The sequence below is a fragment of the Podarcis vaucheri genome, assembly GCF_965113315.1.
Source record: "Podarcis vaucheri genome assembly, chromosome: 6".
NCBI lineage: Eukaryota > Metazoa > Chordata > Lepidosauria > Squamata > Lacertidae > Podarcis > Podarcis vaucheri.
This window is the reverse complement of record NC_138764.1, coordinates 72125663-72151752: the sequence shown is the minus strand read 5'-3', so window position 1 is coordinate 72151752 and position 26090 is coordinate 72125663. Positions and strand designations below refer to the sequence as shown.

Here is a 26090-nt window from a genome sequence, read left to right as displayed (position 1 = left end):
AATGAGAGCTGTACTTGCCCTTCTTCCAACAATCTCTTGTGTCTTTTTTTCTTTTAGTGCGGGCTGTGGAAGAACAGGAGTCATCTGTGCCATTGACTATACGTGGACTTTGCTAAAAGACGGGGTGAGTTTTTGTTCCCGTTAAACATCTTTGTACTATTCATGTGCTGCTATGTCAGGCAAGGAACTTCCCACCGATGGTAGTATAACTGTCATGAGATGGGAAATTTTGCTGTCTGTTATGCTGTTACTGGAAATGGGAACCTTTTCACCAACTGATGTAACCGCCCAGAGTATAATGTAAATATCCAGAGGATATTGTTGACTGGGAAATGTATGAATGCGATCAGTCAATCAATAGGCATTACTGAAACTCTTTGGTAAGACTCTGAAATATGAATTCAGTTATAAGGTGTGTTGCGACACAGAGTGGATGGTTGGACCAGGGCATTCCATATCACCAACATTTCTTTGTCTTTCCTCTCCCTTTCATCATCTTAAGATTCTGCCAATGAACTTCAGCCTTTTTAATACGATTCAGGAAATGCGAACACAGAGGCCTTTATTAGTGCAAACACTGGTACGTACAAAAAATATTTTTTCTATCATGCAAAGTATATACGAAATTGTAGAAAGCATGTTTGCCTTATAGAGAGACACTGCTGTGCTCTAACAAGGAAATCCTTGTGTGTGTGGCAATAATGTACAAGAGCCCTCTTTGCATGAAAGCCTCCTGCAGAGACATCAAAGGAAAAGGTGCAGTTATTATCAGAAGCAGGGAGATCAAAGTTCAAAATGTGGATAATGTGCCAAATAAACTGGCTGGCAAAAGGGCACACACAATCTTTCAAATGCTTATTGCCACCAGGAAATGATCTGTTCTCAAAATGATGTTCAATCATTCCATGAAATCTTTAGGGAAGTTTTTAATATGTAACGCTGTACTGTTTTTAACACTGATTGGGAGCCGCCCAGAGTGGCTGGGGAAACTCAGCCAGATGGGCGGGGTATAAATAATAAATAATAATTATTATTATTATTATTATTATTATTATTATTATTATTATTATTATTATTATCCCATTAAAAAGGTACTGTCCCAGAAAATGGAGCAGTGCCAGAACTTCAGTTTCCTCTTATACATCAACAAAGCTCAGTGTGAAGCATAGTCACACCCACTTATTAAATGAATCTCCCCAACTTTGGGGATAACCACTGCTCCTTAGCTTGTATGCCAGAAAATATCGGTATAGCTTTCAAAGTCTATGATGAAGTAGAGAAATGAATGAACAAAAGTGGCATATCTCCATGTGATTTATTGGCATCATTTTACAGGAGCAGTATAAGTTGGTCTATGATGCTGTGATTGAGCTCTTTAAAAGGCAAATTGAGGCACTCGCTCATCATTCCGATAACTTTGCTATGGAGGTAAGTGTACAGCGTCTGGTTACAAATACAGAGCATTTCCCCCCAAAATACAGCATTCCTACCAAAGCTAGCACCAAACAGGAACTGGAACAGGAAGCACTTCAAACGTTGCATTTATCCTTTGTAGAGAAATTCAGATCTCAGGCCAACAGTATTGAATTCACCCAACCCTCGTTTCTTACATGCAAACACTCCCCTGTTGCTGGTTTTTGCGTGATGCGTGATCAGTTATCCACCCAATGTTCCACCCGTCCATTTGGTTTCTGAAAGCTAAGTCAGAAGGAGTGAGCAAGGGTTAAACAGAAAATCATCCTGTGCTCAGTTCTCTAAGGATTAGTTCATTGATGATGATGTCAGTATCTTGCAATGTTGTGATTCCACAGCATGGAATTTCCAAAATGTACATTGCACCCACTCTGCAACCAACTCATTTGCAATTGCACATTAAATGAGTGTTCACATTATTGCCTTAGAGTGTTGTGAAGTTGCTTTTCCCCTGGGGCATTTCACAGCTCTATCTCAGTGTTTCCCAACCTTTTTTGGGCAACGGCACACCTGTTTAATGAAAAAAATCTCGCGGCACACCACCATTACAGCCCCGTGACGTCAGCGCGCAGCGTCACGCCGGGAGGGACGCACGAAAGTGAAAGTTTTTTCCCTCCCCCTTGCCGGGGAACCTCCAAGCTTTGGGGGTGGGAGGAGGCAGCAGAGCGAGGGACTGAGGGACGGCGGCAACTGAGGCGGCGGCGGCTGTTGTGGTGGTGGCGGCGATAGCGGGCGGAGGAGGGGGCGGCGGCGGGGCTTGAGGAGCCGTCGCCGGGAGTTGCTGCTGCTGCTGTTGTTGCTGCTGCTGCCCGGACATGCCGGCCTCCTCCTCCTCCGCTGTCTCGCGCTCCTCCCTTTTGCATGCGCTGCCCCGCTGCTCGGCACCACCACCGCGGAGCCGCCCCCGGCTCGACGCGGATCCTCGCCGCCGCCGCCTCTCACCGCCCGACTCGCCCGCCTCCCTCCCACGGCACACCAGCCAACGTCTCACGGCACAGTAGTGTGCCGCGGAACACCGGTTGGGAAACACTGCTCTATCTTCCCTAGCCATTCACTTTGGCAAGGCTTCAATACACTCCTGTTTGTGTTCACACCATGGAGCATTTATGGGGTGGGGGGCAAGTCTTTGTCCTATGCAAAGGTGTCCATACCTTGGCCAGAGGTGAATGAGGAATGGCTTGTGAAACTGGTTGAGAAACAACACATCCAGCAGCAGTATTCTATAACAAAGTACAGGATACATAGGCTTTTTCAATAACATCATGTGAACACGGATTAAAAATGCAGCACTAGAAACACAGTGAGTGCACAGTAAAGAGAAGTGTGAACACAACCTTTGCTACTAAGTGATAAAGGAAAACCTAAGATAAATTCAAATGCCGTTACTCCGATTCTTTAAGTTCTAACTGAATCTTACCCACACCAATCCCCGCCCCATGTGTGCTTCTGTCGTGTTTGCGGAGACCTTCGGCTCAAATTGAGCGAGTCATTTTCTTTCTCATCTGCTGTGGGCAGTTATGTGGTCTAGCAGAAGCATAGGCTAGGGTGACAGAGGGAGCATTTCAACCAGGATGTGGTTTCACAGATACTGGCTGTTTTTCACAGCTTTTAGGACCTTCAAAAAGGACCCTTTTGAAAAAGCAGTTTACCAAAAATGGATTTCGGGCTGAGACTGACTTACAATATCAAGACAAGAGCAAACCCACCTCTGCGGAGTCTGTCTGAATGAGTAATCCGAGGGCCTAGATAGAGAGCTTCCTTGAGAGAAATTTGGGGGCATATCTGTTTAAAGAAGCTAGGTGCATGCATGTTTAGGTTGCAGTACTAGAAGAAAGTGATGATATGGTCCTGTGATTTCCCCCCCCCCCCTATGGTAGGCTGGAGACAAGTGCGGGCTGAGAATTATGGCCCAATACAGTTGAACCCTTATTTTAAACAGCTTGAATCAGAGGGCATGTCCAGACAAGGTTGTTCCACACTTGTTCTGTGTGAGCAACTGGTACACAAGGATCCACACACTCCTATTTCTTTCAGTCACCATATTAATTGTTATTCCATTCTTTGCAATCCACACCAATCAGCAGGGGTTGACAGAAAATATCCCAGGTGTGGGTTTTTATCCCTCCCCTCAAGCACACTTCCTCCCTCCCCCAGTTCACTTAGGCTGTGTACACATTACCATTTCCTCCTACTCCAGTGGGCTCCCACCGCTGATGTATGAAGCAGAGAGCACACGGCATTAGCCACAATCTGTATGTATCGTGTAGATTCTTGAGGATTGTTCCTGTTTGATGTACTTCCCCTCAAATCAGCTTCCATCTGATTTGAAAAGGCAAGATGTCGTTAAGCTTAGGTGTGCACAGTTCAGATAGTTGTTGTGCATGTGCAGATGGGAGCACATGTGCAGGTGACAGCTTCATTCAGTTCAGCGGTGGTGGTGTAGGCACAGAGAAACAAATCAGGTAATGTGCATTGAATGAAGACACCCCTGCCCCCTCTCTGGTGTACTCATCAAGTGCAAACATAAACAGGGGACATGCCCATACTTTAAGCCACTAACGTGTACATAGGCTTAAACTTCATTTTACTTGCACTTAAAAAAACAAAAAACAAAAAACACAACTGTACAATTCTGATTCTCATCAAAGTGCCAGCAAAGAACACTTCAGGGCCCTTCAAAACTGGAGTCAGTCATGATGGAAGACAGAAGCAATTTGCTTTCAGGGGTGTTATGTTTTCACCAGTCCTAAGCAAACTCTGTTCTTTATGTTACCAGTTTCTATGTGGAAGATGCTGGAGATGCTTCTGTCTTGCAGTAGCTCCAACAGCTGTTCACCATGTGGAGTGCTGCAATAGTATGCAGTGTGGAAGCATTTCCAATAACTCATGAGGTAGCTAAAATGTAAGACTTGGTGCTGAGTACTATGCAGAAGCCAAATACAGTGAAGTAAGACGTGTGATGAAAGTGGGACATGCCATATTAATTATAAGCAATAAAAGTAGTCAAAATTTCCTGGAGAGCTTAGAGAGAGGTACCCTACTTGGCAGATTCCGTAGTAGTCTAATATTTATCAAGCCATTGAACTCCAAAAATGTATTTAGAGAGCAGGGATGTCCTAGATAAAGGAGTAACTAGATAAAGGAGTTCAGGGATTATCTGTTGCGATGGCAAATATCAATTCCAGATTCAACAGTGTACTCTGTATGGACAACAGTGTCCTACTCTTTCCACTATGAAAGGTGTGGACACATGACTATAGCCAAGGGAGGGGCAGCTGCCCCACACCAATCAAGTAAAACAATAGAAATACTTAATTAACTGACCAATCAAAATGGTTCTGCCCACCCCAAACAAAAGTCCTGCCCCCCCCCCAACAAAAATCTTGGCTACGCCCATGTGTGGACCTCACAGAATACAGATCTTTTAGTCCAGACTTGGGCATGACTTAGCCCAAACATGCATTTGGCAACCAGTTTCTTAAATATTTTGTCCTATATATGGTGGTAGTGCTGCTGTTGTTGTTACCCACCTTACATTGGGCTGTAAGCCAGTACTACGTCCACCTGTTGAAAACCAATGTTCTGGTTCTGTGAGTCTACAAAACCTATATTTTTTTTGTAACTTTTGTAGGCTGAAGCAAGCCATCCAGCAGCCATGGCACTCCAGGCTCCACATATGGAAACTTCTTCTTTGATACAATTGAACAGGTAAGAAAAGATGTAATTCTTAAGTATAGCACACAATTCGGGAAAGATTAAGCACTTTTAAAAGGCTGTAATCCAATGCACACTTATCTGGGAGGAAGCCCCATTGATCTCAAAGGACATGCACAGGATTGCACTGTGGAGCCCACTAATCTCCGTGCGACAGTTAAATATTTATTCTCTCTTTCACGGAAATAAAGGAGCCTTAGCTCAACTTTGGTTGGTTTATACCCATTGTCTCAACCTAGCTATGGACCAGGATTGGGGATGCTGTGTTTTACCCATAAGTCCCAGCCACCATGGCCAGTGGTTAGAGATGGTGGGAGTTGTAGTTCAACAACATCTGGAGGGCCACAGGTTTCCCATCCTTGCTACAAAGAAAACAAGGTTACTAAAGTAAAACAATTCCTAGCTGCCTCTCCTCTCTACTGACTTTGCATCAAGGAAATGCATGGAGGTCATATTGTCTATCAGCAGCTACTGTCTATGGTAGTTAGTTGGAACCTTTAAACACAGAGGAACTCTGAATGCTGCCAGTTACTGTGTGAGAACAGTGAGGGGGGGGCTATTGCCTTTATGCGCTGCTGGTAGACTTTCCAGAAGCATATGGCTGAATACCAAGGTAAATAAAATCTTGGCAGTCCCCAGAGTGTCAAAAAGAGTATACCTTCATTTTTAAGAAGCTATTCTGGGTTCCTTTGGTTGATGTGCTTTTTTCATAGGTGGAAGTAAAGTTTCTGAGTTTTCACTTATCCCTAGCCATTTTGCAATGTAGTGGAGCTTTGTCTAGATTGAGAAGGGCCTTCCCATATAGTTATACCTTTGACAATCATGTTCCCTTCGTTTCAGTTCAGTGCAACAGGAACAGGAGAAATCTCGGAGCCTGGGTCATGATATAGGCACTCGTGACAGATATAGAGATGGTGCTTCTCTGGTCAGACAAGCAATTTCAATTGGATCCTTGAGCTTCAGCACCACCAGAAACATGGATGTCGCAGCAGGCTTGAACTCTTGGTTGCCAAGACAGCCACTCCATAAGCATCACAGTTTGGACTTCAACCATCTTTTTTGGGCAGAGCTACCTGTCACTTTAAAATCAGGAAGTGAGGCTGGGATCAGCTTAGATTCAAAGGTGCCTCTAACACGGACCAAATCGACCCCTTTTGAGTTAGCATCACAGAGAGCGTCCCAGGTGTTGACAAGAAAGGACCCTGGCTCCTGTGAGGGCCTCCAGCCTGGAGGATTTACAGCTGACTCTAGCCTTTCAAATAAACTATCAAGCAACACCAAGCGTTGTCTATTTGCGAAGTTACGCCATCAGTCCTGTACTTGGTCATCAGAAGATCCTTACTTTTCTTCCCTGTCATCGGACGAACCATGCTCCCCAGCGCTTCCTGACCATGCTGCGAATCCATCTGAAACAATTCCCCTGCTTGCTTATGCTGCAGATGCCACAGCTCAGCCCTTGGAAAGTCCAGCAAAGCCCAGCTACCCACCATGCAGCTCTGTGGCTCAGAATATCCAACCAGTGGGTGCAGTGGAATCTGCCTGCCAGAGTAAGTCCTTGAGAGGTTGTGGGTTCCTCCCGCAGGGGGATTTGCATTACAAAGGAAAGTTGTACAAGGAGGCTGTTTTGTTGCCCTAACAGATCAAGGGGTGATAACATTTGAAGTCTGCACATGGCCAGAATTGGACTTTGCTAGTGCGTGGGTGAGGAATCAAGATGGACAACTAACAGCTTTTTCATATGTGGAGATTAAATGGCCTTCAAGCGTCTATGTTTTATTCTTTATGTGAACATCTAACAAATATTAGCAGAAGAGATGTATATGGGTTATCAGAATGTTTTAATATCTAGAATTCAAACTCCTTGCTTGGCCCCGTGCTGGGCAAAGGAAGGAGGAGGAATGCTTCACAACAACCCAACACTTCCAGGCAAATCTAAAATCTGAAAAAGTATGAATGGTACCGTGCTACTCTGTATTCTGATAAATGAGGAATGAGAAGGAAAATAAATTATCTGAAGGTTTCCATGTGGATTTTGGAAACACAGGATTTATGGTTGATGGGGAAGGAAGTGTAGTTGCAGGCGCTACCACTTCCAGTGCCATCTGGTGGTCACTTTGTTTATTTTTAAAAAGTAAATGCTTTCGTGCTTCTGCACTTCAAGATTTTGCAACAGCGATTGCAACCAGGTGGTGATTCCCTATTATACATTTGGAAGTTTGTTCATGTTTCCAGTGTTCCTGATATACTTCATTTAAATCAACAGAGAAGCTTGTTGCAGGACACTTTCTGTCCACACTTATGGCCTGAATAGTGCTATAGACTTGGATTTTAAGATGCGCATGGTTTTCCTACATAATGGCAAAGATTTTTGTCCATGAAATGATAGTCCACAACTGAAGCAGGGAAGGTTCTGTAGCGCACATGTTGCAAGCAGAAGTTCCCATGTCCAGTCATGGATTTTTCTAGCTAAAAGGATTTCAGCTAGCAGCGTTTGCCTAATATCTATATCTTGGATAGGTATTGCTGATCACAATAAACTGTTTGGATCTGAATGGGCCAACAGTCTGACTCAGAATAAGGCTGTGTCCTTTATTTCATGACTGGTTTTCATAAACTAACATTGTGGAACGAGTAGCTATGCAGTGCAACCAAAGTCAAGTAAGACCATGATAGATGAGAGGTCTTGATTATTATCTTGCATGTCTGCAATAGATATTTGTGTATACAACCCAAGTCCACTAACTTCAGCATTTTGGCTTAACAGGTTCTTCCCAGGTGGATGAAGACATTCCTCCCCCATTGCCTAAAAGAACCCCTGAGTCCTTTATTGTACCTGGAGAAGATGGTGAGTTCAAGTATCATTGAAGTGAATACAGTTGTGTTGATGGCAGATCACCATATGCAAGATGAAGTCATCATCTCTTTCAAGGGTGGAGAACCATTTTGGCCCAGTTGGCCAGATAGTTTTCTGTCATCCTCACCCCACAAGCCAACTTCGCCATCCAGTGATTGACACTGAGCATAGGGCTGGCAAAGCACCTTTCCATAGATTTGAACTCACTGTCCATACCCTGATGGATGATGAATTCAAGCCGCTTTCTACGGGGAGTGGCTGCATAATGGAGTTCCCCATGGGGAAACTAGTCACACAGTTGTTCAAGCTTGCTTCCTGCAGGGATCAGTGGCATGAAGCAGTCTGCATGGAAACTGCTGCTGAAATGGTGGGGGAAAGCTCCCTTTTAGCAGCACTTTCAATGCAAACTGCTTTGTGCTATTGGAGCCAGGGTTGCTCCCATTGCCCATCAGCTGCCCATTGCCTGCCATGCCTCGCTCCAGCACAGAAATGATCAGGAGCTCACTTTAAGCTCCCTTTGTAGCCATTTGGTACCTGACACATATGACATTAGGTGTGGAACAGGTTGGTGTGGTTTGTGAGTTGGGGCCCCTGTAAGGCCAAATCTGAGCTAAAGGTTCCCCATCCCTGATCTACAACTTAAACTAAGATAGTGATGATGTGCAGAAAGTTTTAAAAGATCCATTATGTTTTCTAATTTTATCCATTGCAGATGACTCTGTGTTGCCAGATTCAAACCACCAATCACTGTCCAAAAATGAGAAAATTGGAATCTCTAAGGAATGGAGCGGTGTGTCTCAGCTGAAATTTTCTGATGACTCTGTGAGACTGAGGCCAAGTAAGGTAACACATTAGAGATTTTATACATCTCCGCCAGTAATGTTGCTATATAGTTCCCCTGACTTCTGCAGAAACAAAGGCTGCTACTTTATATAACTAAATTGCAGCAGGTATTCAGTTCATAGTCCAACAGCTGAGGCTAGGACAATACTTCTGAAAAAACAAGTTGTATTAAGTCTGAGTGTGTCAACTGGCAGTAGAGATGCCCAGCAAATTCCAGTGAAGATGGGAACATCTGCTAACGAACATTCTTCTTCCTAAAATCCATTGGGAGCTGATGTGACTAACTAGGAAGATGCCACAAAACAGGGGAAATGAATAAAGGGTTTTGGCTTTTAGCATGAGCAAGTGGGACCTGAGACAAAATGTTGCAAGGTTCTGTTCAGGGTTCCAGCCAGCTATGCCTTCTGTAGGATACTTCATTCTGTCCATTCTTTTCCTCCAGTTTTCCACCCCACCCTTGTTAGTCAGCGTTCCATGTCCACAGATCATTCTCAGTTCTCACTGGGCTGTTACTGCAATTTCCTGAGCTGCCAAGGGCCCGGTAACAAATTTACAACCTGTGCTGATCTCTGAGTGGATGTGTTATATGCTGACAGGGTAGCATCCGTCTTATGCAGCTACTACTGTGTTGCTGAAACACTGTTCTGCGGGTAGGGCTTTTGTAATTGTTATCATTCACAGCACTGCTAAATTTGCTTCAAGCTGTTATTCTTATTTGCTCAGTTCAGTACAACGGTTTTTCAGGAGTGGGAAGTAAATAACACTTTCTGAACCTGAAGGCAGAAAAAGACAGAAAGGTAGGGCATACTGATATTAGTAGAAACAGGACCAGGGCGCTCTGGTTCTTGCTAACGCCACAGTTGAAAATCCCTTCAGCAATTTAATGGGGAGAACTCTTCTGAATAAAGACAAGTGGCTTGCTTGAGTGTCACTTTCAGTGGTCACATTTTAAAAATGAGCAGAATGCCCTTTCTTCTGATTTAGTTTTGAAAAACTGAAATAGGATTTTTGTAAATGCATGGTTCACAAATGGCATGTGGATCCACCTTCCACTACAATTGCACGCAGCATGTACCGTATTTTTTGCACCATAACACTCACTTTTTTCCTCCTAAAAAGTAAGGGGAAATGTCTGTGCGTGTTATGGAGGGAATGCCTACGGGTGGCATGCCTACGGATTTTCCTCCTCTAAAAACTACGTGTGTGTTATGGTCAGGTGCGTGTTATAGAGCGAAAAATACGGTAATTCTTTAGGAGCATTGAGTACGATGCTGTTTGGGGGCATTGTCAAACCTTTAGAGAGTTACAGCTGTCCATCACCTACTTACTAAGTGTTAAATGCACTTATACAGACTTGAGGGACGATAAAATATTCTCCTTTTGTTTGTTTTCAGAATGCAAAGCTGCAGAGACCCAGATCAGGTAAACATTCTCCTGACATTTCTATGAATTAGTCTGTGTATACATGTTCTCTTGGGATGAATTGTGCTTAACACTGAAAGCAGATAGCAGAACTGAAGACATTGCAGACAGTCTTGGCCTGATGCTGGAGAGGCTCAGGGTTTTTTTTGAAAGCAAGCTAATGAAAATGTTTTCTTTAAATTATTTTGTATTTCTTGTTACTACAGAGATTCCCCGGGATCGGTCTCCTTCCCCTCCCCCCCTTCCTGAAAGAACTCCTGAGTCCTTTATTCTTGCAGATGAGGAATGTAAGTACAATAGCTGTGGTTGTCTTGTAACAACATCATTGGGTGGTGATTTTAGTTAATGCATTTTCATTTGAGGAGGTAGCAAATACAACAAAGTCAGGTTTGAGAAGGTCTGGGTGAAAAGTGCTGGAGGAGAATCTTCTTGTTGGCATCTGTCTGTCTTGGGAGACAATGGAGGAGTGTGCCTTTGGAGGTAAAGTCAAATCTTTAGAGAGTTACAGCACCTTCTGTGGCTGTAGAGACTGATATGGGAGAGAAATGTTTTGTTGCAGCTGGGGCAGATGGAGGAAAATCACAGCAACAAGAAAGGAAGATAACAATGAGTCTCCATATAATCACATTCGGAACCCACCTTTTGCCACCAATTCCTATCAATACATACTTGTGGCATTCTTAGAAACAATACTGAATGTCTATAAATCAAGTGATGTTGCCAGAGAATCTCAGAAGCACAAAAAAATCTCCAATGTGGTTTACAGTCTGGTATTAATTATACATTTAATTATATTGAAAGAATATATTGAAAGAATTGCCATATTTGGGGAGGAATAATTGGTTTGTTTTCTTTTTCTTCTCAAATGATGCCTTCGATATATAGCAGGGGTAGGGAAACTTTGACGCTCCAGATGTTGTTGGACTACAACTCCCATAATCCATGAACATCAGCCATGCTGACTGCTAGGGCTGTTGGGAATTGGAGTCCAGCAACATTTGGAGGTCTACAGGTTTTCCCATGTACTGTATATGGAAGTGTCGATCCAGTTATTGTTTTGCTGAGTCTGTTTTTGTTTTCCTAGCTCAACCATCTGTTATGAACAATGCTGTGAGTTTCGGAGAGTCTGTGATTAGATCAACAGACAAGTCATCAAAGGAAGCAAAATGCTTCAGGAGGAGTAAGGTAAAGGGCCGTGGAGAATGCATAAGAAGTGGAGGGAGAGACAGCTGTAACATTTCTATTAGCAGAGAAGCGGGGCTAATTATATAAGTTTCAGCTGTGCAGAAGTTATTTATCTTTAAACAGAGAACTGTCTTCTGATAACACTTCAATGGAGGGCTGCCTTCTGTTAGGAAGGATACATGACTACCCAACTTTCCAGTTTTAGCCCACATTATGCTGCATAAAAACACAACCTAACAATTGTTAGGTGTCTCTCTCCCCCACTGACTCCATCCATAATATGGAGAAGAAATAAGTTTTTAACTGGTAGATCCTCTGGTGAAAACCAGAGCTTGGAACATTTCTCATTCACAACACTAGGGAGCGCTCTAAGCAAGAAAGAGAAGCAAATACAGTACACATGAAACCAGAAACTGCAGTTTTGCTCCCTGTGCAGTTAAGCTGTAATAATCAAATATGGTGAATGGGCTGCTTGTGTTGATCTAGGGTGCTTCCACACAGCAATTCATTGTACACTCAGTGCTTCTCAAATGTCACCCTATATCCCCCCCATCCAATTTGATCCATATTTACAATTTCCATTTTATTTTTACTTATTGGACTTCCTGCAGAAACAGTCAATCCAGATTAAATGAGTTGGGTGGGTAGAATATGGGACAGCCTTTTGACAGGGACTCATGACAATTGCTCCCTGTAGTTTATTTTTCTGATAGATCTGTTCTTAATAAGCAGGGGTTTTGCAACACCATAATTTTTCTGTGTTTTCCCCCCTAGAGCTTGAAAATTTTACGAAATGTGAAGAACAGTAAGTCTTTTGAATTTATAGACTGTCTATATTTTGCATATTCACTGCGGTGGTGCTGTGTTGTTAACTGAGCCGAGGAACCATAACCCCTAACAATTCTATTGGGAGATGAAGGCACTCAGTGGTTTTGCTGGATTAATGAAGACCTATCATGCAGCTCCACTGTTTTTCACTGTGCATCTCAGAGGGTTTCAGAACCAGGAATTAATTAAAGATCTACATTTATCTGCGGAGGTTTCATTGTGAATACTAAACAGAGAAGGCAATTTCTAAAATGTGAAATCTTTCTACACCTTTGTGTATACTGCTTGCCAAGCCTCTTCCACATCTTTTCAGTATCTCTTCTGTATAAGAGGCGGGTGAACTAGGCATTATGATCACCATGGGGCAACAAAATCCTAATGCTATGATTCCCATGAAGCAACATTCACTATGTTAACTGGGGCATTATTTCATTCCACACACAATAGATGACAGGCCTTTTAGATTAGACCTACTTGGCATGGTACCTCTAGCACAAAACATTTATTTTTTAAAATGCTGGTTTATAAAGCTTTGCTCCACGCACCTGTTGATGCAGGTTCCTGCCTTCAAAAGTTTTCCAGGAAACCTTGATAAATCTTTACAGTGCTCTTCCTGTGTGTCCTTCTTTGGATTAACAAAAGCAGAAAATATCGCTGCCAACGTTGCTGATTTGGTAGCACGGTACCTTCTAAGATGTGCGTTGTAACAAAATCCAGGCAATATCAGCAGCTAGTGGTCACATTGTGGATGGGATATTTTTAAATGTATTTCTTGTTCCTCTTGTCTTTAAGGTATCTATGTAGGGTTTATTGCCTCTTTGTTTGGTTGAAGTCACTTTGGGTTGCCCTGGGCAAGATAAAGCAACTGGCAAATTTAATAAAGAAATTTATATAGAGCAGTGTTTCCCAACCTTTTTTGGGCAAAGGCACACTTGTTTCATGAAAAAAATCTCGAGGCACACCACCATGCCAGATGGGGAAAGGTCACTTTTTACTTATGTAAAAAAAAATAAAAAAATAGTAACAGCATAGAAGGTAATGGTTAGGCTAGCATCCCTCTTCCAAATATGCTAGGTTTTTATTTGCAGGGACTGTTCTACATGGGAAAGCATTCAGCACTGTCATTCTCCCATCTGCCATCTGAATTGGTACTATTCTGGGTCAACTTACTCTGCTGCATGTGTAGATGAAAATGGCACCAAGTGTGGGGGAGGGGGCAGAACAGGTTTCAGATACAGGATATTAAGCATACACGTACTTCAGATTGAACTGGTTGCTTGCTTTGCAAGTTTTCATTTCCCAAATGACTGCCTTGGCAAGCGCAATACCTATCAGGCTCAACGCCGGTCTCGCGCTGCCGCTTCCCGCGCTCTCAAGGACCCGGGAGGAGGAAGGCGTGAAGGGAATCCCGAAGGCGCGAAAACCTCGCGCATGCGCAGGCCTTCTGCCTGCGACAGCCCAGTAGGCCGGCCGAAGCGAGCGGCGATGGGATGTGGGAGGGAGCTCGCTCGCCGCCCCGCGTGTGCCTATGTGGGGCACGTTACAGCCCCGTGACGTCAGCGCCACGCAGGCAGCCAGGCAGGCAGACGGCGAGAGCCCCGCGCTGGGCGGCCTCTCCTCGCCGCCACCGCCCCGCCTCTCGCCGCCCGACTCGCCCGCCTCCCTCCCACGGCACACCAGGCAACGTCTCGCACCGGTTGGGAAACACTGGTTTATCTCTTTGATGTCTGATGGGAGGGCATTCCACAGGGCGGGCGCCACTACCGAGAAGTCCCTCTGCCTGGTTCCCTGTAACCTCACTTTTCACAGTGAGGGAATTGCCAGAAGGCCCTTGGCACTGGATCTCAGTGTCTGGGCTGAACGATGGTGGCGGAGACGCTACTTCAGGTATACTGGACCGAAACCGCTTAGGGCTTTAAAGGTCAGCACCAACACTTTGAATTGTGCTCGGAAAGGTACTGGGAGCCAATGTAGGTTTTTCAAGACTGTCGTTACGTGGTCTCGGCGGCAGGTAGCAGCGCTCACAGCTTACGGACTGCACCGTGTAACAGGTGTCTGGCCCAGCAGCCTAAGGCGGACAAGCCACTGAAACAGGCATTCAGAATCCATTCATTTCATAAAACCTGCAGGGCTCAATCTCTGTGTTTGTGTATGTGTGTGTTTCTGTTTTGCCCAAGGGTCTGGGGGTGGGAGAGAGCTCTTTAGCATGATGCTTTTAAAACAATTAAATTATCAACAAACAAACCTGATGATACGAATAGCAACGTGAGGTGCTACGGGGGGGGGGGAGAAGGGGGCCTACTCGGAAGTAAATACTGCGTCCAGGCGCAATTAGCGCTGATTTAAGGTGGGAGAAATAAGAGCATGCTGCCTGCGTCGGATACACACTCGCAGCCTCCCCTTACACAAGGGTAGCAGCTCAGGGAGCAGGTGGAGAGGGGATTAGACGCACACCCTCCGCGCTACATGGCGGAAGGGGGAGGGAGGAGGACAAGGCCATTCTCCATGTACAAAGCGGGAGGGGGAGCAGAAATGCGCGCCTCTCTCCCAGCCCCACATTCAACAAGAAGAGTCCCTCGCAGAAAGGAAGGGGGAGAGGCCCGCCGCTGCCCCACCACCGCCACCCTCCCATTCATAGCCACACACTCGGCGGCGTCAGGCTGCGACGCTGGGTCCCCGGGGACTGAGGCGCGTAGCAACCCCAACACCCAGAAGCCCGCGACTAGGCCTCCGCCCTGAGAAGCCGGCACCAGCCGAGCGAGTCCCGCACGAGCACCAAGGCGCCGCTGGGGCCGCCGCCGCCAGGGTCCCCTCCCCCCACCCAGCCAGGCGCATGGCAGCGGCAATGCGGCTCCCTAGGCTGCGCTCTCACCCAGCGGCGGGCAGGGCCTAGTCGGGTCCCCCGGGAAGGGGGGACTTCGATGGCCGCACGCACACACAAAAGTTGGGAGAAGTTAAAAGCCCGTCGCTAGCGGCCGCGGAGGAGGGAGAAAGAGAGAGGAGGCGACACCGCCGTCCCGTCACTCCACCCACCCACCCCAAATCTCGATTCCTTCCGAGGCGATTGTCAGGCAGGCGCTCCGCGCAACTCACTCTCTTCCCTCGGTCGGAGCAATCGTTTTTCTCCATAGAAAAAACGATTGGGGTCTTGCCACACAGTTCTCCCCCCGCTCCGAAGAAGAAGCCACACACCATTCTCGCCTGGAGAAAAGGAGAGACGGCCCCTCTCCCGTCTCTCCCCCCCCCGCCACCCCCATTGTCAGCCACGCAGCTGCCACCCCTTCAGTCCTTTCTATCGAGGAACGACCTTCCTCCATCCCTCGCTTTTTTCCCTCTCTTTCCTTTTTTTAAAAAAATATTTTCTCTTCCCCTTCTTTTTTTCCACCCTTTCTTTTTTCTCTTCCTCCCCGCCCTCCTGCCTTGCTGGGTTAAAGGATTTGAGCAATGGGTCTGGAGGTGGAGCTCGTCGGAGGATTAGCCCGACTCGCCCGCCTCCCTCCCACGGCACACCAGGCGACGTCCGGCAGCACACTACTGTGCCGCGGAACACCGGTTGGGAAACACTGATATAGAGTGATATAGAGATATGCAATATATGCTGTATTGTTTTCTTGTTTTTGCAATAAAAACAAAATTATTTTTAAAATCTGAGGGAGGTGGGATGGAGAGTATTATTTTAGCCAGTTGGGCCTGAGATGGGGAGAGAGGTAGAAGCCGCTTAGGTATTGGAAGGAGGAGAGTATCGGCGCTAGACTGGTGAAGAGAGAAGCAGTCAAGAACTGGGATCTATGGACAGGTCTCCTCTGTAGTGAGCTACTAAAGTGGCAGCTTCTCAATGAAGAACCCTGGACTGGCTGTGCCCACCCAGGCTGGCTACAGGATCCTTCTGGACAAGAATAAGTATAGGAGAACTTCCTGTTCCAACTGAACCTCGCTTGAGCAACAAAGTCTTCCTAAACTCTGATATGTTCCAGTATCATTGGTTGGTCTTTGGTCTTGGCCTCTGGATTGCTCTTCAGCCTTGCCTTCTAACTTGTCCTTTTGGATTCTGACCTTTGTCCTGTGGCTTCTGGCACACATCCAGCTATTGCCAGCAGTCCAGCCCCGACAGTGCAGTTGGATCGCTGCATTTGCAGAAGGCATGTATAGAACTGGGCCTTAATCACAGGCACCAACAAAGGTGTTGGCCCTGGTCCCAGGGTTAAATAGAGCAGGATGTCAAGGTGAGGCTGAGGAACAAAAGTAATGTGAAGGTCGTAGAATGTTGCCCCAGACACAGCTTAATATTCTGTGCCTCCTGGAAAGATCCTTCTAGTTCTGTGGTGCCTATTAAACATTTTTCCAGCTCTATGCGGGCAGCTCATCCATGTGCAGCTCCTGCACAGCTAAGGGAGTGTTTAAATGACCCAATAATATGACCATAGGTCTTTGTCACTTAATAAGCACTCCTCCCCCCTCCTGCAGAACAGTGCTTGTGGGGAAGACCCAGGCGATTTATCCCTATTGTTGGGTTGTGTGAACCTTCACTTAGCAGATGCACAGGAACTTGCTTACAGATCAGTAATTCCTAGAAGAACATCTCAGGAGCAGAGCAACCAATAGACAATGCAGAATACAGTGGTCTTCAAAATTCTGAGTTATGGTTATTCACTCTTGTGCCCAGCCTGAGTACCACAGCCTCCCTAGCAGGAATCATGTTTTAAGAAGCCTGTGATGTTTACATGGACCATCAGCTCAATCCTAACAATGTCTACTGAGACATAAGTCTTATTGCACTCAACATGACTTGCTCCAAAATAAGTAGAGTTAGGATTGCAGCCTATCAGTTCCTAAGATCTTCCCTTCTATTTCTAGGTATTTGTGGTTCACCTTCAGTTTTAAAAGTTCCAGAGGCTGATCAATCAAATCACTCCAGCTCTGTTTTGAGGTTTGGTATGTTGTTGTTGTTTTTAAAAATGTGATGCTTCCTTTTTTGACTAACCGTGAAAAACCTAAGGGTAGTGTAGTTGTTGTTTTGCCACTGACTATGGTTATTGTTGGGACGCGGGTGGCGCTGTGGGTTAAAGCCTCAGCGCCTAGGGCTTGCCGATCGAAAGGTCGGCAGTTCGAATCCCCGCGGCGGGGTGCGCTCCCGTCGTTCGGTCCCAGCGCCTGCCAACCTAGCAGTTCGAAAGCACCCCCGGGTGCAAGTAGATAAATAGGTACCGCTTACCAGCGGGAAGGTAAACGGCGTTCCGTGTGCTGCGCTGGCTCGCCAGATGCAGCTTTGTCACGCTGGCCACGTGACCCGGAAGTGTCTTCGGACAGCGCTGGCCCCCGGCCAATAGATGTGAGATGGGCGCACAAACCCCAGAGTCTGTCAAGACTGGCCCGTTCGGGCAGGGGTACCTTTACCTTTACCTTTATGGTTATTGTTACACATTGTTTTAGTTTATAGGTATTAGAGGAATGCACTCTATAGTCTTGGGTCTAAGTTGATTCCAGTCAACTTGGAATCATAGAATTGTAGAGCTGGATGAGACCATGAGAGTCATCTAGTCCAACCCCCTGCAATGCAGGAATCTTTCACCCAATGTAGGGCTCGAACCTACAACCCTGAGATGATGAGTCTCATGCTCTACCGACTGAGCTAAACCAGCACCATGCTTGATGGCAACATATTATGAAACTACAGTATTACAGTAGTTTTCAAAATACTTACTTCTGGGGTTGCTGCACTCTCTCCACAAGCCTGCTCCCAGAGTAAATAATTTCAGCAATGTGATATACAGTATGTATGCTAATATATCAGACTCACTTGTCATTAGCTGAATCAGACAGTTGGCCTCTTTTATTATTTTTGTGTGAGAATCACATGCTAATCTCTTAGAACTGTAGAATTGTAGAGTTGAACGGGACCACAAGGGTCCTCTAGACCAGGGGTCAGCAAACTTTTTCAGCAGGGGGCCCATCCACTGTCCCTCAGACCTTGCGGGGGGCCGGACTATATTTGGGGGGGGAATTAACGAATTCCTATGCCCCACAAATAACCCAGAGATGCGTTTTAAATAAAAGGACACATTCTACTCATGTAAAAACACCAGGCTGGCCCCACAAATAACCCAGAGATGCATTTTTAAAAAAGGACACATTCTACTCATGTAAAAACATGCTGATTCCTGCACTGTCTGCGGGCCAGATTTAGAAGGCAATTGGGCCGGATCCTGCCTCTGGGCCTTAGTTTGCCTACCCATGCTCTACCATATGTAACATTTTCTTGGTTTTGTTTTCTAGGCTTTGCCAACCGGTTTTCAAAACCCAAGGGACCAAGAGATCCACCACCAAGTTGGAACATTTAGTAGAACTTTGCTGATGCCCTTTGTCTCTGCAGGAGCCTTGCCTTCTTCTGTCATCAGTTCAGCAATTGGAGTCTGCGGCAAGACCATCGTTTGGAACAAAATGGCTTTTGTTGTTGTGCTACTAGAAAGATAGTATATGTGACCACTATAGACAAAATATAATACTGAACTGTGAAAGTCCCTGGCTTCTGTTCACGTTTCCAATGAAGGACTATTTGTCGAAACTGCTGAACAAAGAGAAGTGCTGGGGCTCACACCTTTCCCGAAGCAACAGCATCTTTCCTGGGGGTATTTCCTCCATTCCAGGAGGCATTAGCGAAGATGTGGCTCAGCAGGGGGAAATGCTGAAGACGAGAGGCACTGTTATTTATTAGTAATTATTGTGTTCCAAAAATTGAGTGATATTCAGTTGTGGCTTTTTCAAGCTCAGACCTTTCTTTTGAAATATATCAGAAACTGGTAGGGAATTTCTCTGTTGTATTCTCACACAGAGGACATTTATTTGCATGAATGTAATGGACACCAGGTAATCATTGGTGGACACAGACGCAATAGGTGTATCCTGTGATTTCCAGTATGTAACTGAAGTAGGAGGTCAGCCATCCACAGGTCCCCTGTCTCTAAAAAATCAACAAGTAAGCAAGCAGTTTTGGCTGCCTACATTTAAAATAAAACCAATCATCCTTCAAGCAGCCATTGGGGTGTCTCCAAACCAACTGCTTGGTTTTGTTCCTGAGTCTTGTTGAAATTTTAAGGAATGATTCCAGACCATTTTAATACTCTGGCATGTGGCGCCTCAACACCTGCGACAAGATTTTCTCCAGCTGGGATCTGTTTCCCCAAACGTTCAAAATTAGGAGTTTTTTATTTGCCCTTTCACTCCTATCTTTTGCCATCAGAACTTGAAATTCTCTCACACAGGTTTGTGGGCTAGAATTTTGGGATTGCAAAGGTTTTATACTTTGCACTGAAGCAGTATTCTCCAAGCTCAAATGTTCAAAGTACTGGTGTATAAACACATGAGGTGCATTATGCAAGGGGCACCTACAGGATAAGGTATTTGCATTGTGGAAACACTCCCAGATGGCTGGAGCAAGTGAGATGTGGTACACTCTAGAGAACTGAACAAAGAAGGGGGGGGGAATCAGGCACAACTGACAGACTTTATTTCTGTAAATAAAAAAAAAAGACTTGAAAAACCAAACTTAAAGAAACCCTAAAGCATTTAATGGAATGTTTATATGGGAGTTGCAATATAATAAAATAAAATGTTTTATTTATTTAGTATGCTGGTTACTGCTTCTGCAGATTGCATTTCTACAAAATTCAATAGTGGTGCATATTTCAGATTTATCTCAAAAGTGTAGAGCACTACCATTGGCACTGTCAAAAAGAAGTTACTTAACTTTTAATGACATACTTATTGAGTTGCCAACAGCTACATTCAGAGTACTAATATTCAGAACTCTGATAGATAAGGGACAGGCTTGCACTTAAAAGCAAAAATTTAAGTCAGCCATGTAGGTCAAGGACTCATTTGAATTACAAACACAAATGAGTCAGAGAATGCAAATTGGGTTGTGTGTATGAAAATCTTAAGGCAGGTTATTCAATTTTTGATATATTTGCATGGCTCTTTTACAGTGGGATTCATTATGTGTCTAATACAAAGAGTGCTCCTCTCACTGTCAGGTTAGCATCTGTTCTAGTTGCATCTAGTTGCTGCCTTGGAGATGAGGAAAGGGACATATTCAACCTCCCTGGATCTCCCTGACAAATGCATGGATGGACTCCAACTGCGTACTGTACGATAATGTCTATATCTTATTTGTTCTAGTGGAATCTATTTTGCTGCAGGGGTGTGAATTATTTCATTTTCTAATTAAAAGCATTTATAGAGTGCTTAATATTTAAAAAAAATCTAAGAGGTGTACAACATAAAAACAATAAACAATATTGCTATGAGGGCTTGGGGGGTAGGCTGAATGTCTGCCCCCCCTCTAATTCTTGGCATACCCAGGCTAGCATGCTGGTGAGGTGATAGCCTGGGTGATGGGTCATTAAAGGGAACAGCAATAATGGGTGAAGGGCCCTCCCCAGGGTGGGGAAGCGTCCCCCAATTCACGGATAGTTAGAAAGACAAAACCAGAGTTCAGAGCAGAGAGTTGGAGCGATGCAAGCAAAGCAGCAAGCTGCGAAGTGAGAGAGACAAAACAATGCTTGATTTCTGTTTGAATCTAAGGTTGCGGCTATGGGGGAAGCATTGCCCTCTTGGGGTGTTAATGCTGTGAACCCCACCATCAGAGACTCAGGTTGTGTGTGTATATATATGTGTGTGTGTGTGTGTGTGTGTGTGTGTTTGTGTGTGTGTGTGTGTGTAAATCCATATATCCTAAAGACAACACAGCCTCCACTGTGCCTCATTCCAAGGAAACACAAACCTTGGGCTCCTGGAACCTCTGGAATTTCACACCGCTCAGACATTAGGGTTGCATGTGACAAGATGATTAAAACAAAATCAATTTAAAAATAAATAGATATTAGAAACAGTCAAGAATGAACACATTGAGGGCTTTGAACTTGCTTTTTCACTCCTTTTGCAAATATCTTAGAACCAGAACTTGAAATGTTGCCTTGTTCACATATAATACCGAGTTTTTTCATAAAGAGGCCACTTGGGAGAGGGGCACTGAACACCCCCTGCTTCTATGCCAGAGCCTGGCAACCTTCAGCCCATGGGCCATAAGCAGCCCACAGGGGTTGTTTAAACAGCTCCTGAGCCGCCCCCGAACCAAGCCACCCACTCAGCAAGTCCCTGCATGCTGCACTAAACCGGCACAGCACGGAGCGGGGACTCACTTCTGCAGTGCTAGAAATTGTGTCTGCGCAGACACTGGAAATCACATCTGCACATGTGCAGACACAATCTGGCCCACAGAGTGATTTCTGTGGGAGTGAACTGGCCCAGGCGAGGTAAACCTTGCCGACCCCTGTTCTATTCCTTACTTCCTCTTAGTCAGTTGTTCCAGCTCCTGGTAATTTGTTGTTGTTTAGTCATTTAGTCGTGTCCGACTCTTCGTGACCCCATGGACCAGAGCACGCCAGGCATTCCTGTCTTCCACTGCCTCCCGCAGTTTGGTCAAACTCATGCTGGTAGCTTCGAGAACACTGTCCAACCATCTCATCCTCTGTCGTCCCCTTCTCCTTGTGCCCTCCATCTTTCCCAACATCAGGGTCTTTTCCAGGGAGTCTTCTCTTCTCATGAGGTGGCCAAAGTATTGGAGCCTCAGCTTCACGATCTGTCCTTCCAGTGAGCACTCAGGGCTGATTTCCTTCAGAATGGATAGGTCTGATCTTCTTGCAGTCCATGGGACTCTCAAGAGTCTCCTCCAGCACCATAATTCAAAAGCATCAATTCTTCGGCAATCAGCCTTCTTTATGGTCCAGCTCTCACTTCCATACATCACTACTGGGAAAACCATAGCTTTAACTATACGGACTCCTGGTCATACAACCAAAAAAGAAGAAAAGTAACTATGGGTAGGGAAGGTGAAGAGAGGAGAGGATCAGCACCTCTCTCCTGTGTGTTATTTCTCTTGTAAAAGTAAGACGTATCATTGGCTTTGTATGTAATTGGGGTGGATATGTGAATAATGGCCTCGGCACATATCCACACTATGCATTCAAAGCACACTTACATACCACTTTTGCGGTCATGGAGAATCTTGGGAACTGTAGTTTGTGAGGGGTGCTGGAAATTGTAGGTCTGTGGGAATCGGTACCCTTCTCAGGATGTTGATGTGAGCGTGACCTGTTGGTTTTAAGAGATGTAAGAAAGGATGTATACAAGTTCGATAGAGGACAACAAATTTTATGGGAGCTGCTGCATTTAAAGAGGGAGAAAAACGGAATTACACATGGGTCTTCCTAATGCTAAAAAAGTTGAATCTGCAAATGGAGTGAGGCAAAATATTCCTGCCTGCCATATCTGCACCTCCATGCAACAATAGAACTTCATTAATTCTCAGATCTACAAGGACGTTCTTGTGTTGTGTCTCCTCTGCCAATGTAGAATGAGTGAAAAGAAGAACTGGCCTTACACTGGATAAGCCAGCTGTGTTGCTTCTTCTTCAGACAGCAACAAGAGTGCAGCACACAGCAAGACTGTTGCTGGGCAATCTGTTTCTAGATGGACTGGGCTGATTACTTCCTCTCTTTCAGTCAGCCTCTTCCTGATTTTGGAAAAGCAATAGAAAATCCTGTGGCAATCAAGGCGTAATTTATGCTTCCTCTATTTCAGAATAATCTTTTAATTAGGCGAATGCTAATAGGAACCATTGTAGCCAAACATTCAAGCAACAGAGCACTTGCCAACTGTTTTAGTACTCTGTGTGCAAATCTCGATTTTCCTAATTACTCAGTTCACAGATGTGTTGAATTTCTAATTTTGCCATGAAGGATTTAATTAAAAATCAACATGCTTAGATCAGATCTTTTTTTAAAAGAAAGAAACCTGGAGTTAAGTGCAGATTTGGGAGTAATCAAACCTATTTTATTTTCTTCTTTTTGTGGCTGTGTGAGATTGTACCAGTTGTATTCTTTTAAGTATGTTTTCAGCTAAACGGATTAAGAAGAAAAGGGGGGACTTCCGGGGAGGTGCCTCTGGATAATGGTGGAATTCCTCTGATAGGGAGGAATTTGCCCCGTGGAAATTGGGTCTGGCTGCCACTGCGAAGGCGGGGACCTGCAAAAAATCACAGGCAGGAGGAGCCTGTGAGCGTGGGATTTGGCGGGCACCTTTTGCGCCTCCCCTACTCGCGGGGAAACCCGGTTTCGGGGATCCGGAGCGAAGTGGGGTGAGCGGCGTGGTGCTTTGAATCGTCTGCTTCTTCCACGGAGCGAAGCCGCACAGCTGTTGCCGGAGAGCACTGACCTTTTCCTGTGGACAATTTGACTTTAAAGAACTACCCATGAGTAGAGCGGAAGAGGGAGAATTGGATTTTAAAAGTTTAATTTGGCATCGAAAATGGGGGAGGTCCAACACAGGAAGTCCGCCTTCCCCATTTGTAAATAGACGGAAAGCAATAAGGCTGCAAGCTAAAGTCTTGGAAAGCCTTCTGTAAAAGACTGAATTTCCATTGGAAAAGAGTATAACCCCCCCTTGGTGGCAGGAGAAGAGGGGGGGAGTTGAGGACAGAGTATACCTGCAAGAGAGTGAGGAAAGTAAAAATACTGCCGCTCTGACCCCGGAAACGGGTTGCTAGCAGGACCGACGCTTTGGAATGTTCATTGACAGCGCTTAGAACGTTCTTTGATAGCTAGCAAAATAAGAGATATACATTGTTTCTACTCTCTCCGGCTGTTACTAAAAAGGGGTAAAAGTAATTGAAAAATTCAAACTAACTTCGGATTTGTGTTTGAAAGAGGATACTAATTGACTATTACAAATAGAAACTGTTTCCCCCTAGTGTAAGTCTCTAAAACTGGTTACTTTAAAAGAGCTGGGCTAGGGGAATTTCCAGTCATAAGATAAGAAACTGTAAGACTTTGGGACTTACCTTGAAGTCGTTAAGTGTTATGGCAAATGAAAAAGGAAAAATAGAACAGCCAGCAGCTGCGGAAACATTGAGATCCGGCAAGACTTGGCAGCAACCCAGGAGAGCTTCAACATCAGGCCCCTCAACCACTTCTGCGGTTGTTGTTTCTGCATCAGCACATTCAAAATCAAAAGGAATGTCAACAGAAGAGGCTCTTGCAGTTGCATTAAGTAAGATAAATGCTTCACTGGAACAACTTAACAAGAAAGTGGACACTGCAACTGAAAGTATAAATAACTTGGGACAAAAGGTGAACACTAATACAGAATCCATTCAGAAATTGATACAGGAATCCACTTTGACACGGCAGACGGCAGAGGAAGCTAGGGAGAAGGCAGCAGCAGCTGATTGTAAAATAATTCAATTGGAGAAAGAGGTAGTGCCAATCCCACAGAGACAACTTGATGAGCACAAGGTGACCCTTGCTATGATTGAACTGAAAGAAAAACAGACAAATTTGAGGATCAGAGGTATGCCAGAATTGGAAAAGGAAAGCTTGATAGATTTTCTTACACAGGAATTTGCTGATTTTTGGGAATTGGATTTGGGTAAAGAAGAGTTTAGAATTGTGAAGGAATTTAGACTTGGAAGAGGAGGGAAGAAAGAGAAGAATAGAATAAGAGACTGTTTGATTTCCCTCCTGACCAAAGAAGAGAGAGACAAAATTTTGGGTTGGCACTACCAGAAGAATCTAGAAATACTTCAGTCAAGAGTGGAAATCTTTAAAGACGTCCCAAAATACCTTTTGGACCTGAGATCCAACTACGGAGACATTGTTGCTTTGCTGAGAAGGAATAAAATCATTTTTAGGTGGGAGTTCCCCCAAGGCCTATCCTTTAGCTTCAAAGGAAGGAAAATAAAAATAAGATCAGTAGAAGATAAAGTAAAGTTTCTGACCAAATATGAAGAACCAAATATGAAGAAGATCTGCAGAAGGGAACTGGAAAAGAGCTAACAGCATTGGATAGAAGATCACCAGATAGAGGACCAGAGCAAAGAGCATCGGACAGAAGATCACCAAACAGGGGAACATTGGATATATCGACATTATCCTTTGGACCTCCCAGTGAACGTACCATCATCACTACCAACAGAAGAGGAACAAGCATTGGGAGCAGTTGGGGGGGTACATTACACTTATACCGAAAACAGAGACTGAAAAGACACAGCTCAAGAACTACCGCCCTATATCGCTGCTTAATGTGGATTATGAAATTTTCGCAGATATTTTGGCTAAAAGATTAAAAAAAGGTGTTAGCAGAAGAAATTCATACAGACCAAGCGGGCTTTCTCCCGGGCAGACATCTGTCTGACAATACGAGGAATATAATTAATATTCTAGAAAAACTACAAATGAATATCAATACTAAAGCAGTATTGATATTTGTGGATGCAGAGAAAGCCTTTGACAATATTTCTTGGAGTTTTATGAAGAAGCATTTACAGGGGATGGGGGTAGGACAAGGTTTTGAAAATGGTATAGGTGCAGTTTATTAAGAACAAAAGGCAAAACTAATTGTGAATAATGTGATGACAGAAGAGTTTAAGATTGAAAAAGGGACACGACAAGGTTGCCCAATTTCTCCATTGCTTTTTATATCGGTCCTAGAGGTTTTGCTAAATATGATTAGAAAGGACCAAGAGGTTAAAGGTATTCAGGTGGGAGCTAAATATAAATTGAAAGCATTTGCTGATGATTTAGTATTGACTTTACAGGAGCCAGAACCTAGTACCAAAAGGGTATTGGAACTGATTCAAGAATTTGGACAGGTTGCAGGCTTTAAGTTGAATAAGATGAAAACCAAGGTTTTAGAGAAAAATTTAACTATGAATGAG

At 44.7% G+C, this 26090-nt stretch overlaps 1 protein-coding gene and 1 long non-coding RNA gene across 4 annotated transcripts in view; one reads left to right on the top strand and one right to left on the bottom strand.

Annotated features, from left to right (window-relative positions):
- Positions 1-19937, top strand: part of PTPN22 (protein tyrosine phosphatase non-receptor type 22) — a 47842-nt gene extending 27905 nt beyond the window's left edge. For 2 of the 3 annotated variants that reach the window (XM_082225358.1, XM_082225360.1), the window contains 13 exons: positions 58-124; positions 503-580; positions 1336-1428; positions 5105-5181; positions 6028-6734; positions 7952-8032; positions 8754-8884; positions 10279-10306; positions 10513-10593; positions 11391-11491; positions 12266-12296; positions 17174-17251; positions 18593-19937. In XM_082225358.1, the coding sequence (XP_082081484.1) occupies positions 58-124; positions 503-580; positions 1336-1428; positions 5105-5181; positions 6028-6734; positions 7952-8032; positions 8754-8884; positions 10279-10306; positions 10513-10593; positions 11391-11491; positions 12266-12296; positions 17174-17251; positions 18593-18657 (1618 nt within the window). In that variant the 3' untranslated portion in view covers positions 18658-19937. Of the gene's footprint in view, positions 1-57; positions 125-502; positions 581-1335; positions 1429-5104; positions 5182-6027; positions 6735-7951; positions 8033-8753; positions 8885-10278; positions 10307-10512; positions 10594-11390; positions 11492-12265; positions 12297-17173; positions 17252-18592 lie in introns of those variants that run through there. The other variant, XM_082225359.1, reaches the window with a different exon arrangement.
- Positions 1-22149, bottom strand: part of LOC309534804 — a 61188-nt gene extending 39039 nt beyond the window's left edge. Inside the window, exon 1 of the long non-coding RNA XR_014220862.1 lies at positions 21741-22149. This is a non-coding gene — a long non-coding RNA (uncharacterized lncRNA). The remainder of the gene's footprint in view (positions 1-21740) is intronic.
- Between the last annotated feature and the right edge of the window lie 3941 nt (positions 22150-26090).